Source organism: Pelophylax lessonae, assembly GCF_965119305.1.
Source record: "Pelophylax lessonae genome assembly, chromosome: 4".
Classification (NCBI taxonomy): Eukaryota; Metazoa; Chordata; class Amphibia; order Anura; family Ranidae; genus Pelophylax; species Pelophylax lessonae.
Genome location: NC_138771.1, coordinates 231,909,024 through 231,921,994, shown reverse-complemented (window position 1 = coordinate 231,921,994; position 12,971 = coordinate 231,909,024). Strand labels below are relative to the sequence as shown.

General features: G+C 44.3%; 1 protein-coding gene across 3 annotated transcripts in view; it reads left to right on the top strand.

Moving 5' to 3' along the window:
• The window catches only part of MDFIC (MyoD family inhibitor domain containing), a 236,515-nt gene that overhangs the window by 121,469 nt on the left and 102,075 nt on the right, over positions 1–12,971 (top strand). For all 3 annotated transcript variants that reach the window (XM_082257114.1, XM_082257112.1, XM_082257113.1), the window contains exon 3: positions 1,360–1,482. In XM_082257114.1, coding sequence (XP_082113240.1) covers positions 1,360–1,482 — 123 coding nt within the window. The remainder of the gene's footprint in view (positions 1–1,359; positions 1,483–12,971) is intronic.

Genomic DNA, 12,971 nt, shown 5'->3' with positions numbered 1-12,971 from the left:
CAAAAGAAAGCTCTGTATGTGGGAAAAAAAGGACGTCAAATTCGTTTAGGTACAGCGTCGCACGACCGCGCAATTGTCCATTAAAGTCACGCAGTGCCGAATCGCAAAATACCCCCTGGTCAGGAAGGGGGTAAAATCTTCCGGGGCTTAAGTGGTTAAGATCCTATAGTGCAAATTGCAGCAGTCTGTGTCAGTCATTCAGATAACTTGATCTGGGTCAATGTACTCTGAACATAGTTCTTTGTGTTGTTAAATAAGCCTAATAAAGTACAGATCAATAAACTATTATTGCGAAAAATGGCTGTATACCTGAAAATAAAATTTCAGAGCTTAATTTCTGTTTAATTGCAGACAATAGATCAGAAATAATAAATAAAATTAATACATTAGAGCAATAGAGTCATCTGGTGGCCGCATACACACATTGGGTGTAGTTCCCTGTAACCAAACCAACAACCTACAAAAAAGATTAATGGGAAAGACAGAAAACTTCACTCTAGAAAAGCGGTTACTTCTTGGACCTATTTGTGCATGTATATCCAGACTGAGTGAAAAAAATATGTAGTTTATTTCAATCAATATTATTATTAAAAATATACTAATCACAGATAGCAAAAGTATGATAAATAAAAAAAAAAAAAAAACACCACCACCACCCTGGAGACAACTTTGTCTCTGGGGTAAAGATGGTGTTTTTTTTAATTATACTTTTTCTATGTGTAACCACTTTTTCTGGGGTGAAGTTTTCTCTCTTTCCCCAATTTCTTTTTAGTAGACAATAGATCCCCCTTAAGCCTCGTACACACGTACCGATTGTCGGCCGTAAATATTCGGCCGCCGACCGATCGGCCGATTGTAGGCTTGTTAGTATGATGCTTCCGACAGCCGACAGCGCATTTTCGGCCGAATCTGTCGTGCAGACTTTAAAACATTTGTTGGCCGTCACCAGAACGGCCGATTGTTCGCCAGTCAGTACAGATTTCGGCCGACAGACAGCAGATTAGCAAGACTGGGCATGCTCAGAGAAGAAAAAAGACAAGGAAAGTTAACCATCACATGACATCACTTCTGCAGTCGGCTGTTATTGGCCGACAACATTCGTGTGCGGTCTTTTGCAGTTTTCAACAGACACGACAGCCCTGGACAAAAGACGGCCGATCCTTCGGCTGATGATCAGTACGTGTGTACGGGGCTTTAGTTGCATAAACGTCTTCTCAATAGAAAGTTGGACTTTCTCTGTTCTTGTAGTTCAGATGCTGGTAGAAATAGACAGCTCTGGACATCAATAGACAGCACTAATGAGCAATAGCTCAATAAGGAATTGCCAAATCAATTCTGAATTATCGCTTTCTCTTTTAGAAAAATGTGAAAATGGAAACTTGGATGTGGAAGATACAAATCAATCTTTCAAGAATAAAGGTGTCCAGACAGATCTAGAAGCTGGTTCTGTTTTGGGGAATAAAAGTGATACCATAATTCAATGTAAGTATTTTAAACTTTTATGTATACAACAGCAACTTGCTCGTACAGCACAGGTGTGTTACTTGGTAGCATGCTTATTACTTCCCCTGTAATTCTGGGAAGAGACCTATAGAGATACACTACTGTGTGTTGTCAAAAGTATTGGGACTCCTGCCTTTACACGCATCAACTTTAATGGCATCCCAGTCTTAGTCCGTAGTTATCATTATTGAGTTGGCCCACCCATTACAGCTTTAACAGCTTCAACTCTTGTGGAAGGCTGCCAACAAGGCTTAGGAGTGTGTCTATGGGAATGTTTGACCTTTCTTCCAGAAGCGCATTTGTGATGTCAGGCAATGATGTTGGACGAGAAGGCCTGGCTCGCAGTCTCTGCTCTAATTCATTCCAAAGGTGTTCTATCCGGATGAGGTCAGGGTTCTGTGCAGGCCAGTCAAGTTCCTCCACCCCAAACTTGCTCATTAATGTCTTTATGGATCCACGCAGGGTCTGGTCTTAGGTCACAGGCGTTGATGACTACTTGGCAATGATCTTGAGTCATGCAGTGCTTTAAAAAGGCCACTAGACGCCAAAGCTAATTTAAACATGCATGCTAATGTGCACGCATACAGCCCTGATTTTTTTTGTTGCACAGTTTTGTGGTCTGTTCTTTGAGCGTAGCCATGAACTCAACTTTCCTGACAGTGGCCTTCCTCACTAGTGTCCTCCTTGTACTGTCCTTGCAAGAGAGCATTCTTGTGAGATTTATAATCCTCAGCATTCCCAGTAGACTGTGGTGAGTATTAGTAATTTCACTAGTACTTATGGAAACAGGCCAAACGTCTGGGTCTAAGGTAATTTTTGTTTTCTTTTTTGCCAGTGTTTTTTTTATATGAATTTTGCATGGGGAATAGCAGAGAGTAAAGTTTCCATGAATGGTTTGCTTAAGTAAGAATAATATAAAGAAAACAAAGCTCAGCCCTTGGACTGACAGTGGTGGTTGCAACAACTGAGTTTTCATTGCCTATCACCTCCAACATACCACTTCCAGTCATCATTCACAAAGGTCAGAGAGAAAAATGTGTAGGAGGTTGGAGAAAAAGCAAGGGAACTAAGCAGAGGGCACAATGATCCTGCTTTCTGTTTTTCAGGTAAAGGATAAACAACATAATTGATGAGAAATGTGAGGGTGAAAGATGTGTTGGGTTGGAGATAAGAGGCGTAAGGGGGTTTGGGGTGTCAGGTTGGAGAAAGGCAGGTCAAAAACAGAGTTATAGAAGAAATGGAGACTAGTAAGGGGTAAGGAAAAGTGTTTAAAAAAGTAAGGGGTGAGACAAAGGGGCTGTGGATAAGGGGGGCAACAGAATTCAGGAACCTTTGAGAATCAGTCTTACCTTTATCTAGGAAAATGAAATAAATCCAATAAAACCATGTATTGCAATACATGTTGTGTTTACTTTGGCAGGAGAGAATGAGGTCCTCCATTTCACTAATCTCCTCCACTTGCGTATTGAGTAGGGAGAGGAGTCCCTACATTTCAGTGGGACACAGGCTTTGTCGTTTTCGAGGAGGTGTTGGATGACAGATCTGTGGTATGTTTTCATATGAGAGTTGTGTAGGAGAAAGAAGGAAGAACCTTCCAGAAGCGAGTAGTCTGTAAATTTTTGTGATCTGTTAAGGACATTTCTCCAGAAAGGCTTATGGGGGGGGGACAAAAGGGGAGGACAGTTAGTGTTCTGTACCATCTGGTTAGAATTAAGAATTCGGTATCTTGGAGTTTGATAGTGATGGAAAAGTAAGGAAACCTCTGGCTTTGTGCTTGGATAAAAGATGTTCGTAGGTCCAGTTCCTACAGTTTCAGATACAGGGTTTGTTGCGTCATGCCAGATCTTCTATGGTTTTACCCACTTCTTGGATCCATAACCCTACTTCCTAGAAGCCATTGTTTTTATACACTGCACTAATCATGACCAAATAGTCTGAAATAACTGTTTGCAGTTTGGAGGAAATGGCTCTGAATTTTTTAAGATAAATTTGCACTATACACCAACAGTTTTGGATGTGTATCTGGCCAAAAGTAATGATATACAGTACATGGCTCTGCTCTCTGTTCTGAAAAGAGTAATAGTTAGAGTAAAGGCTTTTTGATTGCTTTATTCCCTTCTCACCATAACCTACTTGCTTTTATTGTCAGGTATGGTGTTTAAATCCCTGTTTCAGTACGGAGATGCATGCATATAGAATAGATAGTGATTGTCTGGAAGGGCCTAAGCCACAACATAATTGTTCAAAGGAAGATGCAATGGGAGAGACACCAGGAAAAGCAGAGCATTTGGGAAGTGCAGAGGTTGCAGGACTTGCCAGAGATCAAGGGCATCAGGGCTATTTACTTGTGTTGTCTCCTATGAAGAGCTGATGGTCAGATAGAATAAAGTGGGAAGCTTGATAGCAAAATTATCCAATTGAGCCCTAGAGGAATCCCAAAGTAAATCTGGGGGTAACCAATAATTTGGCAAATTGTTGATTTTCTTCTTGTTAATTCAGATAGGTGCTTCTTTGTGCTCTTGGATTTTTTTTCCTACGTGTTTTGTGCATATACAGTATAAAGAGAGCAGCATCTATTGGCTTATTACATATGCCACCTATTAAGAGAATAATTTTGACAAAACTTTGCATTTTCTTTTAAATAACATTCATTCATAAAGTAAATTACAGTCATGAAGTCAATTAGGGCTGTAAAGAAAGCTCTACAAGTGACCTCTTCATCACCAAAAGAACAATACCCCCCTTTTATGACATTGTGATTTTCTTTTCTTGCATGCATATGCAGTATATTGAACTTATATATTATACTTGTTTAAATGTTTACACTTCGAGGAAGGTTGCCTGGCCCCAAAATCTAGGTGATTGGTTTTTTTGCTTCCTCTTTGTAACCAGTCTCTGGAGTGTTGTTAACATTATCTGGATATAATGAAGCCCAGATGGGATTCAAAGCTTGGTTCATTTTGGTATGAACTAACATACTACAGCTGTGTAGTTAATTTGTAACTGTATGATCTACAGTGTGCTCAAGACAACTATATTGTGGTTTCCAGTAAAAAAAAAGCGAAAGGTATGATAAATGTTTTGAATGCGATGCGCTGCTGTACAGTGCCATGTGATTCTGTAAGGTGCACTGCTATAAAATGCAGCATGTCTGCATTTTATCGCAGCACACAACTGTGGTCCTAGGCTGCATTGCACTGTAGATGGTATACATAAGAATCAGTTGTTTCCTGTGTGTCCTAGGCTGCGATGCACTGTAGATGGTACACATAGGATATGGATTGTCTCTATCGTTCATTGATGGATGCAGTCTCTGTTCTTCATAACAGTAGGGTTATACTGACTCCTACATCAGTAGGACAGAGACCGCGTCCTTCAATGAACTTCAGAGAAAAGGATTTTATGGTAAGACAAAAATCCAATTTTCTTTATCAATCATTGACGGACGCAGTCGCTGTCCTACTCCTGTAGGGGGCAGTATAACCCTACTGTTATGAAGAACAGAGACTGCAACCGTCAATGAACTTCAGAGAAAAGGATTCTACGATAAGACAAAAATCCAATTGTTTCCTGTGTGTCCTAGGCTGCGCTGCACTGTAGATGGTACACATAGGAATCAATTGTTTCCTGTGTGTCCTAGGCTGCATTGCACTGTAGATGGTACACATAGGAATCAATTGTTTCCTGTGTGTCCTAGGCTGCATTGCACTGTAGATGGTACACATAGGAATCAATTGTTTCCTGTGTGTCCTAGGCTGTGTTGCACTGTGGATGGTACACATAGGAATCAATTGTTTCCTGTGTGTCCTAGGCTGCGATGCACTGTAGATGGTACACATAGGAATCAATTGTTTCCTGTGTGTCCTAGGCTGCATTGCACTGTAGATGGTACACATAGGAATCAATTGTTTCCTGTGTGTCCTAGGCTGCATTGCACTGTAGATGGTACACATAGGAATCAATTGTTTCCTGTGTATCCTACGCTGTGTTGCACTGTGGATGGGACATAAGAAACAATTGTTTCCTGGGTGTCCTAGGCTGTGTTGCACTGTGGATGGGACATAAGAAACAATTGTTTCCTGTGTGTTCTAGGCTGCGATGCACTGTAGATGGTACACATAGGAATCAATTGTTTCCTGTGTATCCTAGGCTGCGATGCACTGTAGATGGTACACATGGGAATCAATTGTTTCCTGTGTGTCCTAGGCTGTGTTGCACTGTGGATGGGACATAAGAAACAATTGTTTCCTGTGTGTTCTAGGCTGCGATGCACTGTAGAGGATACACATAGGAATCGATTGTTTCCTGTGTATCCTAGGCTGCGTTGCACTGTGGATGGGACACATAGGAAACAATTGTTTCCTTTGTGTCTTTGCGGTGACAGATGTTTTATAATGCAGTAAAACATTTGTGACTATACACTGTGTAAATTGAGCCCGTATGATTTTTATAGCAATAGATCTGGTGAGGGATTTGAAAGCATTTTAATTTTCTAAAACCTTATCATGTTGCTATATATTATGACATATCAGGAATTCATTTATGCAGACTTGTAAAGTTACTGATTGGTCCACTTTAATTGCCATCTATAGAAAAAGAAACCATGGTATTGCATAGCAAGCACTTTGCCTTTCCCCTCTTCCCCCCCCACTGCCAGCTGCTGCCGCCATTGTCCTTTCAGATATGAAGTAATTCCTGATATCTTGGAAAATGTGTACACCCTCCAACAATGCAGTACTCAGGGTGTGAGCAGAAATTTTCCAGGCCTGAGCGCTGTACCATGGGAGGCAGAGGATATTTGCCTTGCCATGTGCAGGTTTTAACATTCAGTATCCTCACTGGGAATTTAGGGGGGTGTTGCACTGAAAGTTAAAGCAAGAGAAGGACTGCTGTTCAGCATAGTGCTTTGTTTTTCCTTTTCAGGTCCATCTTGAGGCCCCGTTTACATTTGGGCATAGTGGAAACACAGGCAGAAATGAGAATCTCTGTCTGCGTTTCTGCAAATGCGTGAATAATGTGCTACGGTATGCAGCGCACTTGCGGTGTCATTATTTCTTAATGGCACCCGCAAATGCGGGTAGCAGTCACACATTTTGCTACACGATAGAACACAGCAATGTGCAAAGCAAAGTGCGATTGGCTCATGTCCAAAATTTGTTTTTTCCACAGTTCTAACCTAAAAGATGCTTCTTTAGTGCATTTTTGGAGTGAAAGGTGGCCTATTAAAATAAATAGTGCTGCTCTAAAAAACACACAAAAAAATACCCAAAAACACAATGTGGTAGCGCCGCTTAAGTGTGAACAGGGCCTGAGTCTAGATGCCCATCCTTGAACCTGAGCCACTTTATGCTTTTATGACATAAACAGTTCTTTTTAATCACTAAATAAAATATACTGTTTGTATTTTTCAGCTGCACATACATTTGGTTCTGTGTGTGTAATTTGATATTAGCTTCTTGATGTCATGGTCCAAGTGTTTCCAGCTGTAGAATGTCTATGTACATTTTCTTTCCTTATTTTTTTCACAGCTGTTACAGCGCAACGTATCTGCTTAAAATTTACGATATAAAAAATTCAGACACTTGTTTAATTGCAACACTTTGTGGGAGCCGTGCTTAATAGCTTCAAATCTCAGCGTTCCAATTACACAAACTCTGTTCAGAATATGGCTAGTTTTATTATATTTATTTTACTCTCAATATGCTACACTAGGTGAACTAAAGCAGACTGGGTGATTTTCTTATGAGAAAAACAAACTGACACTTTAGGCTTCATGCACAAGGCCATGCAGGAGTTGTACAACCTGAAGAGCTTCTGTAATCATTCTCCTGGGACCCACAGCTACTGCATACAGCCACCCATTGAGTTAAGTTAGAATATGCAGCTGTACACAGTTAATGCCTGGGGGTTATGTAAAGCATCCGCTTGCGCATGGATGTATGCTGCACCGCATATAGTGTGTGTTTCGTGCATATGGCTATAGGAATGCTTAATGCAACCCCCAGCACATAACTGCATATACAGTAGCTGCATATTTTAATTCTTTGCAGTAGGTGGTTTGTAGGCAGGCTGAAATCGGCTGTAAAGGGAATGTATCATGTTAGTGAGCCAGCTAGTCTGCCCAGGTTAGGGAAGGCTAAATGCTATCTCTGCTGGCTTGCAGGCTTTTTGCAGAGCTTAGCCCACCTTCCTGTTTCATATACAGTGCCTTGAAAAATTACTCATACCCAGGGCCGCCATCACGGGGGTACAGGCAGTACTGGTGTAAGGGGCCCGAGCCTCTACAGGGGCCCGGGGACCGCTTCCCCCTTACACACTTTAAAAACAATGGCTCCCGATCTTCACCGCCACAAGCCGCCACCCCCCCCCCCGCCGCTCGTACACCAGGGGGGGGGGGAGCTGATATGTGCTATTGCTTGCGGTTTGGTGGGGGTGGGGGTGTTCTAGTAGTCACTAGTGAGCAAGATTGTCCCCCCCCCCCTCGCTGCACAGCCTGCACTATAGTCTGACTGAGGAGAGAAGAAGTACCTACATAAAGCAGGCTTTCTTCTCCTCCCAGTGGCCGCGGGTAGATCCTGGCAAGCTTCAATTACCTCTTTGCCTGAGGCAGAGCCTGGTTCTGAAAGAAAAAGTTTGGGCAGTAGCTGATTGGCCAGCACTCAGCATAGGGGTGTTACACCTTGAAATTTTCCACAATTTGTCATGTTACAACCAAAAACGTTAATGTATTTTACTGGGATTTTATGTGATAGACCAACACAAAGTGGCACATAATTGTGAACTGGAAGGAAAATGATAAATGGTTTTCAAAATGTTGGGCCGCCATTTTCTTGTAGCTTGTGTGCTTAATGCCATTTTTTGGTGGTTTGCCATTGAAAATAGCCGCGGCCATGACAGTGGAGCCCTCTGAGTGGCGATTTAGGTGGTGGGAGCTCCTTCTCATCTCCTGGTGCTGACTCCTGGAACTTTCCCTTTCCTGATCGCCGTTCGTGCAGTGCAGCTTCTCCTGGTAGCTGCGGTGCCTGGTTTCTGCGGGGTGGTGAGTCTGGTGGGGTGCTTTCTCTCTCTACTGAGGATCGATTAGTGCTCTGTGGCTGGCAACCAGGTGGTGCTGCCAGAGCGGTGGGGGTTGTCCCTTAGCAGTTTTTTACAGTTTTTTGTGGGGTCCCCCTGGTGACTCATAGAGTCTTTGGAGCACGTCTTCCCACCTGATCCCCTCTCTGTGGCTGCCGGGCCCTTTGGGTCCCATCCATCCATCAATGCACTGACGGTGGTCCTGGAGTCCTTGGTATCCTAGGTGAAAGTGGCTTTTGGGCGACGGGCTGACAAAAAGCACCCCCCCCTCTTCCCCTGCCTCATCTGTCTCATCAGATCCTGAAACTGATTCAGCCGCCGCTGACGTGGGTCACCCTGCTGGGTCTGCGACCACGCACCCTAAATCCTCAGATAGTGGGTAGGATTCCTCCATTTCTGCAACTGCACTGGTGGACGCACTGATTGTAGCTGTGCATGAGACCATAAGGATGGAGGATGCAGCTGAAGCTGCAGCGGAGGCACAGGTTCCCTCTGGCATTAAAAGGGGTTGGAAAGCCGCGCTAGTCCCAAATGAACATGTGAGTAAATTGAATCGATCAACAAATTGAGCATATGAAAAAGATAAAATATTCACCACAATTCAATATCTCGATAACTGATAATGGTAGCCAGCACAAAGGAAAACCATATCCGTAATGCATAAAAAGAAAAACAGTGCAGTGCCTAATAATATGAAGTAACACAAAAATATAATTGAATATATTAAATAAGAGCAATAATCATAAAGGAGATTGATTGGCAGCAATCTCCTAAGATAGTCATTGTAGGTTTATACACATAGATGGTATATAGTCACTTATTGGAAATATAACAAAGTCTCTTAAGAAGATGAAAGGAGGTGATGACAAGAAGCCGCTCCCACAGTAGAATGATAATCCACCACCGTGAAAATAACAGGGGTACTCTTACCAAACAACGTAGACCCTCAAATCAATGACAGGTCAGATAGGCGTAGAATGTAAATCCAATGCCCGGTCAGCAGATATCCGGTCACTTCACCTCCTTATCACACTCAATGGAAATAAATAAACAAATATTTTCTTGCACATTGGGGTGATCCTACCCAGACCTTCTGCGGCAGCTGCAGAGGTTCCAGTTTTCCTTCTCCTGTTCATCCATCCAGTTGCCTCATCCATACCTCTACCCTGTTATTGGTCTACAGATACAGATGAAAGTTCCAACGGACCAAGGGACTATGCACTTCTGCTAGGAGCACTCTTCGAACGTTGTCTTTTGATGACGAAACCGGTCAGGCAGAGCCTCATTCTGACTCTGTCTTGGTCCAGGAATCTATATGCTGGCTATAGTCAGGGCTAGTACATTCCATAATGGATAGCCTCTGAACTGCCCCGGGTCACACTTACCTGAAAAAATAAATACTTACCTTGAAAATTTCTTCTCCAGCGCTGCCATCTCAGGTGTGGGCAGCTGAAGCCCTCTTCGTGTCCTCTTCCGTGTCCTCTTCGTGACGTCGGAGTCCCACAATGCACTGCACTGGCCCCGCTCATCACTTCCGGTGCAGGCCCAGAAGCTGTTTAGCAGTGAATACCGCGCCTGCACGAGCGGGGCCGGTGCAGGCGCATTGATTCCTGGGAACGATGACATTCAGCTCCCAGGAATCATCGCAAACCGGAAGTGGAGGCGCGGGCCTCGGCCGCAGAGGGAGGAAGTGGAAGGAAGGTGAGTATATTTTCTTCTATAATAAGGTAAGTGACCAAAAAAAAAAAATCGCCATTATCCATTTCTTTTTCAGGTTCCCCTTAGCAAGCGGATGGCCCAAAATCGATTTTATCGATTTTGAGGCCAGAACTCCGCTTTAAGAGACTTTGTTATATTTCCAATTTCCTTTTCCCCTCCTATTATGACAGAATTGTCACTAAATAGTGGGGACGACCAAAGTTACCCCTTGGGGTCCCTAAGCGATTTTGTTAGGCGATACCCCTATGAGGAGTCCCTTCTTAACCACTTGCCGACCGCCGCACGACTATCTACGTGGGCGGTCAGCCCCTCACAGGCAAAGTGACGTAGGTCTACGTCGCTCGCCTGTGAGGGTTTAGGGAGCGAGCGCGCGCCGCCGGAGGCGCGCTCCCGCTCCCGCGTGGTCACGGACCCCCCCGCGCGCGTGACCGGCGGACCCGATCGCCGCCGGCCACTCTGCGATCGGCGGGGGAGAGGGAGATAGTCAGGCAGCTTGTGTAAACAAGCTGCCTGTCATTCTCCTCTCTGTATGAGAGCTGATCACATGGATCTACTATGTAGATCCATTGATCACTCTGCATACAGTTGAAGCCACAGCCAATCACAGTTAGAATCACGCCCCTAGGGACACACACAGCCCCTCCCTCTCAAATAAAGTTAACCCCTTCACTACCAGTGCATTTTTACAGTAACAGTGCATATGTATAGCACTGATTACTGTAGAAATGTCACTGGTAACCCCAAAAGTGTCAAAAATGTCAGTCAAGGGTCCGATCTGTCCGCCGCAATGTCGCAGTACCGCAAAAAAAATCGCAGATCGCCGCCATTACGCGTTAAAAAAAAAAACAACAAAAATGACAAAAATCTTTCCCTTTGTTAGTAAACGCAATAACTTTTGCGCAAACCAATCAAAATACGCTTTTTGCGATTTTTTTTACCAAACATAGGTAGCATAAAACAAATTGGCCGAAAATATTAAAAAATTTTGATTTTTACATTTTTTTTGGGGGAATTTCATATAAAAAAAAGGGAAAAATATTGCTATTTTTGCAAAATTTACGCTCTTTTTTTGTTTATAGCGCGTGATCAAAAAATCGCACAGGTGATCAAATACCACCAAAAGAAAGCTCTGTTTGTGGGAAAAAAAGGACGCCAAATTCGTTTCGGTACAGCGTCGCACGACCGCGCAATTGTCCGTTAAAGTCACGCAGTGCCGAATCGCAAAATGCCCTCTGGTCGTTTAGCAGCCAAATCCTCCGGGGCTTAAGTGGTTAAGAACCTCCGGTTTCCAGATTGAACAAGGCAACCATGGTTCCGGTTGAAGAGTCCCCGGCCTTTAAGGACCCAGCTGACAGGAAGGTGGAGGCTGTGGCTCGCAATATGTACACCCTGACTGGTTCAGCACTGAGGCCGATATTGCCATTGCCTGGTGTCGCAGACTCTGACTGAATGGGCTAGGCTTTTGAGCTGTGACTTGGAGGGGGAGTAGCTCCCACCTTCCTTTGCTGAGCTGGCGAACCAGCTGGTCCAGGGCCTGCAGTTTATCTGTGAGGTCTCTTTGCATGTGGCTCCCCTAGTGGCTTGGCTCTCTGTTTCAGCAGTGGTCCTCCAGCATGTCTTTTGGTTAAAATGCTGATCTGCGGATCAGACTTCTAAAAAGGCCCTTTCAAGGAGATCGCCTGTTTGGTGCTATCGTGGATGACATCATTAAAGATCTCCTGGGGGAAAGAGGACCTTTCTTCCGCAGGCTACTGAGGGCAAGGACTCTATTCGTAGATGCGGGCCCTCCTTCTCGGCTCATAAGAAGTTTTTTCGCCCCTCAGGGTCGACTGACAAGGGATCGGAGCCCTTCGGTGCCTCCTCTGGAGGATCCAAGCGAACTTGGTCATGCAAGTCAAGAGCTTCTCCAGACCTGCAGACAATGCCCCTTCAGCATAAATGTGCGTCCTCATCCGTATCTGGGGTGAGGGGATATCTTCACTGGTTCCCAAATCCGTGGACTCCCCTGGTACAAGTCAGGTGGGTCCACCAGGTAATTCGGTCTGGCTACAAGATCGAGTTTCACTCTTACCCTCCGGTAGGGTTCTTCCTTCCAACGTGCGACTGTCTACGGTCCGCTTACAGGCTCTTTTTGGGGCAGACCTTTTACTTTAAAGGGTGATGGTCCCATTCCGACTTCGGAACATTTTTAGAGTTTTTTTTACTTAAACCTGTTTACAGTCCCCAGGAAGGAAGGCAAGGTGCATCCAATTCTGGACCTCAAGGAGCTGCACTACTTTGTGTGGGTGTAGAAGTTCAGAATGGAGTCCGTCCGTCTTCAGCACTTCCTCCACTTTGCCGTGGGAGAGGAGCATTATGAAGTTTGTGGAGTTACCCTTTGGTCTCGCTTCTGCTCCTCTGGTCTTCACAAAAGTGTTCGTCCCGGTGCTAGCACTGTTACGCCAATTGGGGATTGCAGTACTGGGCTACTTGGACGACCTCCTTCTGTGAGTGGAGTCTCCTACTACTCTAGTGGAAAACCTGGAGATTACCATACAAACTTGAGGGTGTTTGGCTGGATTCTGAATTTTAAGAAGTCTGCTCTGGTTCCGTCCACAAAGCTGGACTATCTGGGTCTGACTGTGGACTCGGCCTTAGCCAGAGTGCTCCTTCCTCTGGACAAACTCCAGAAACTG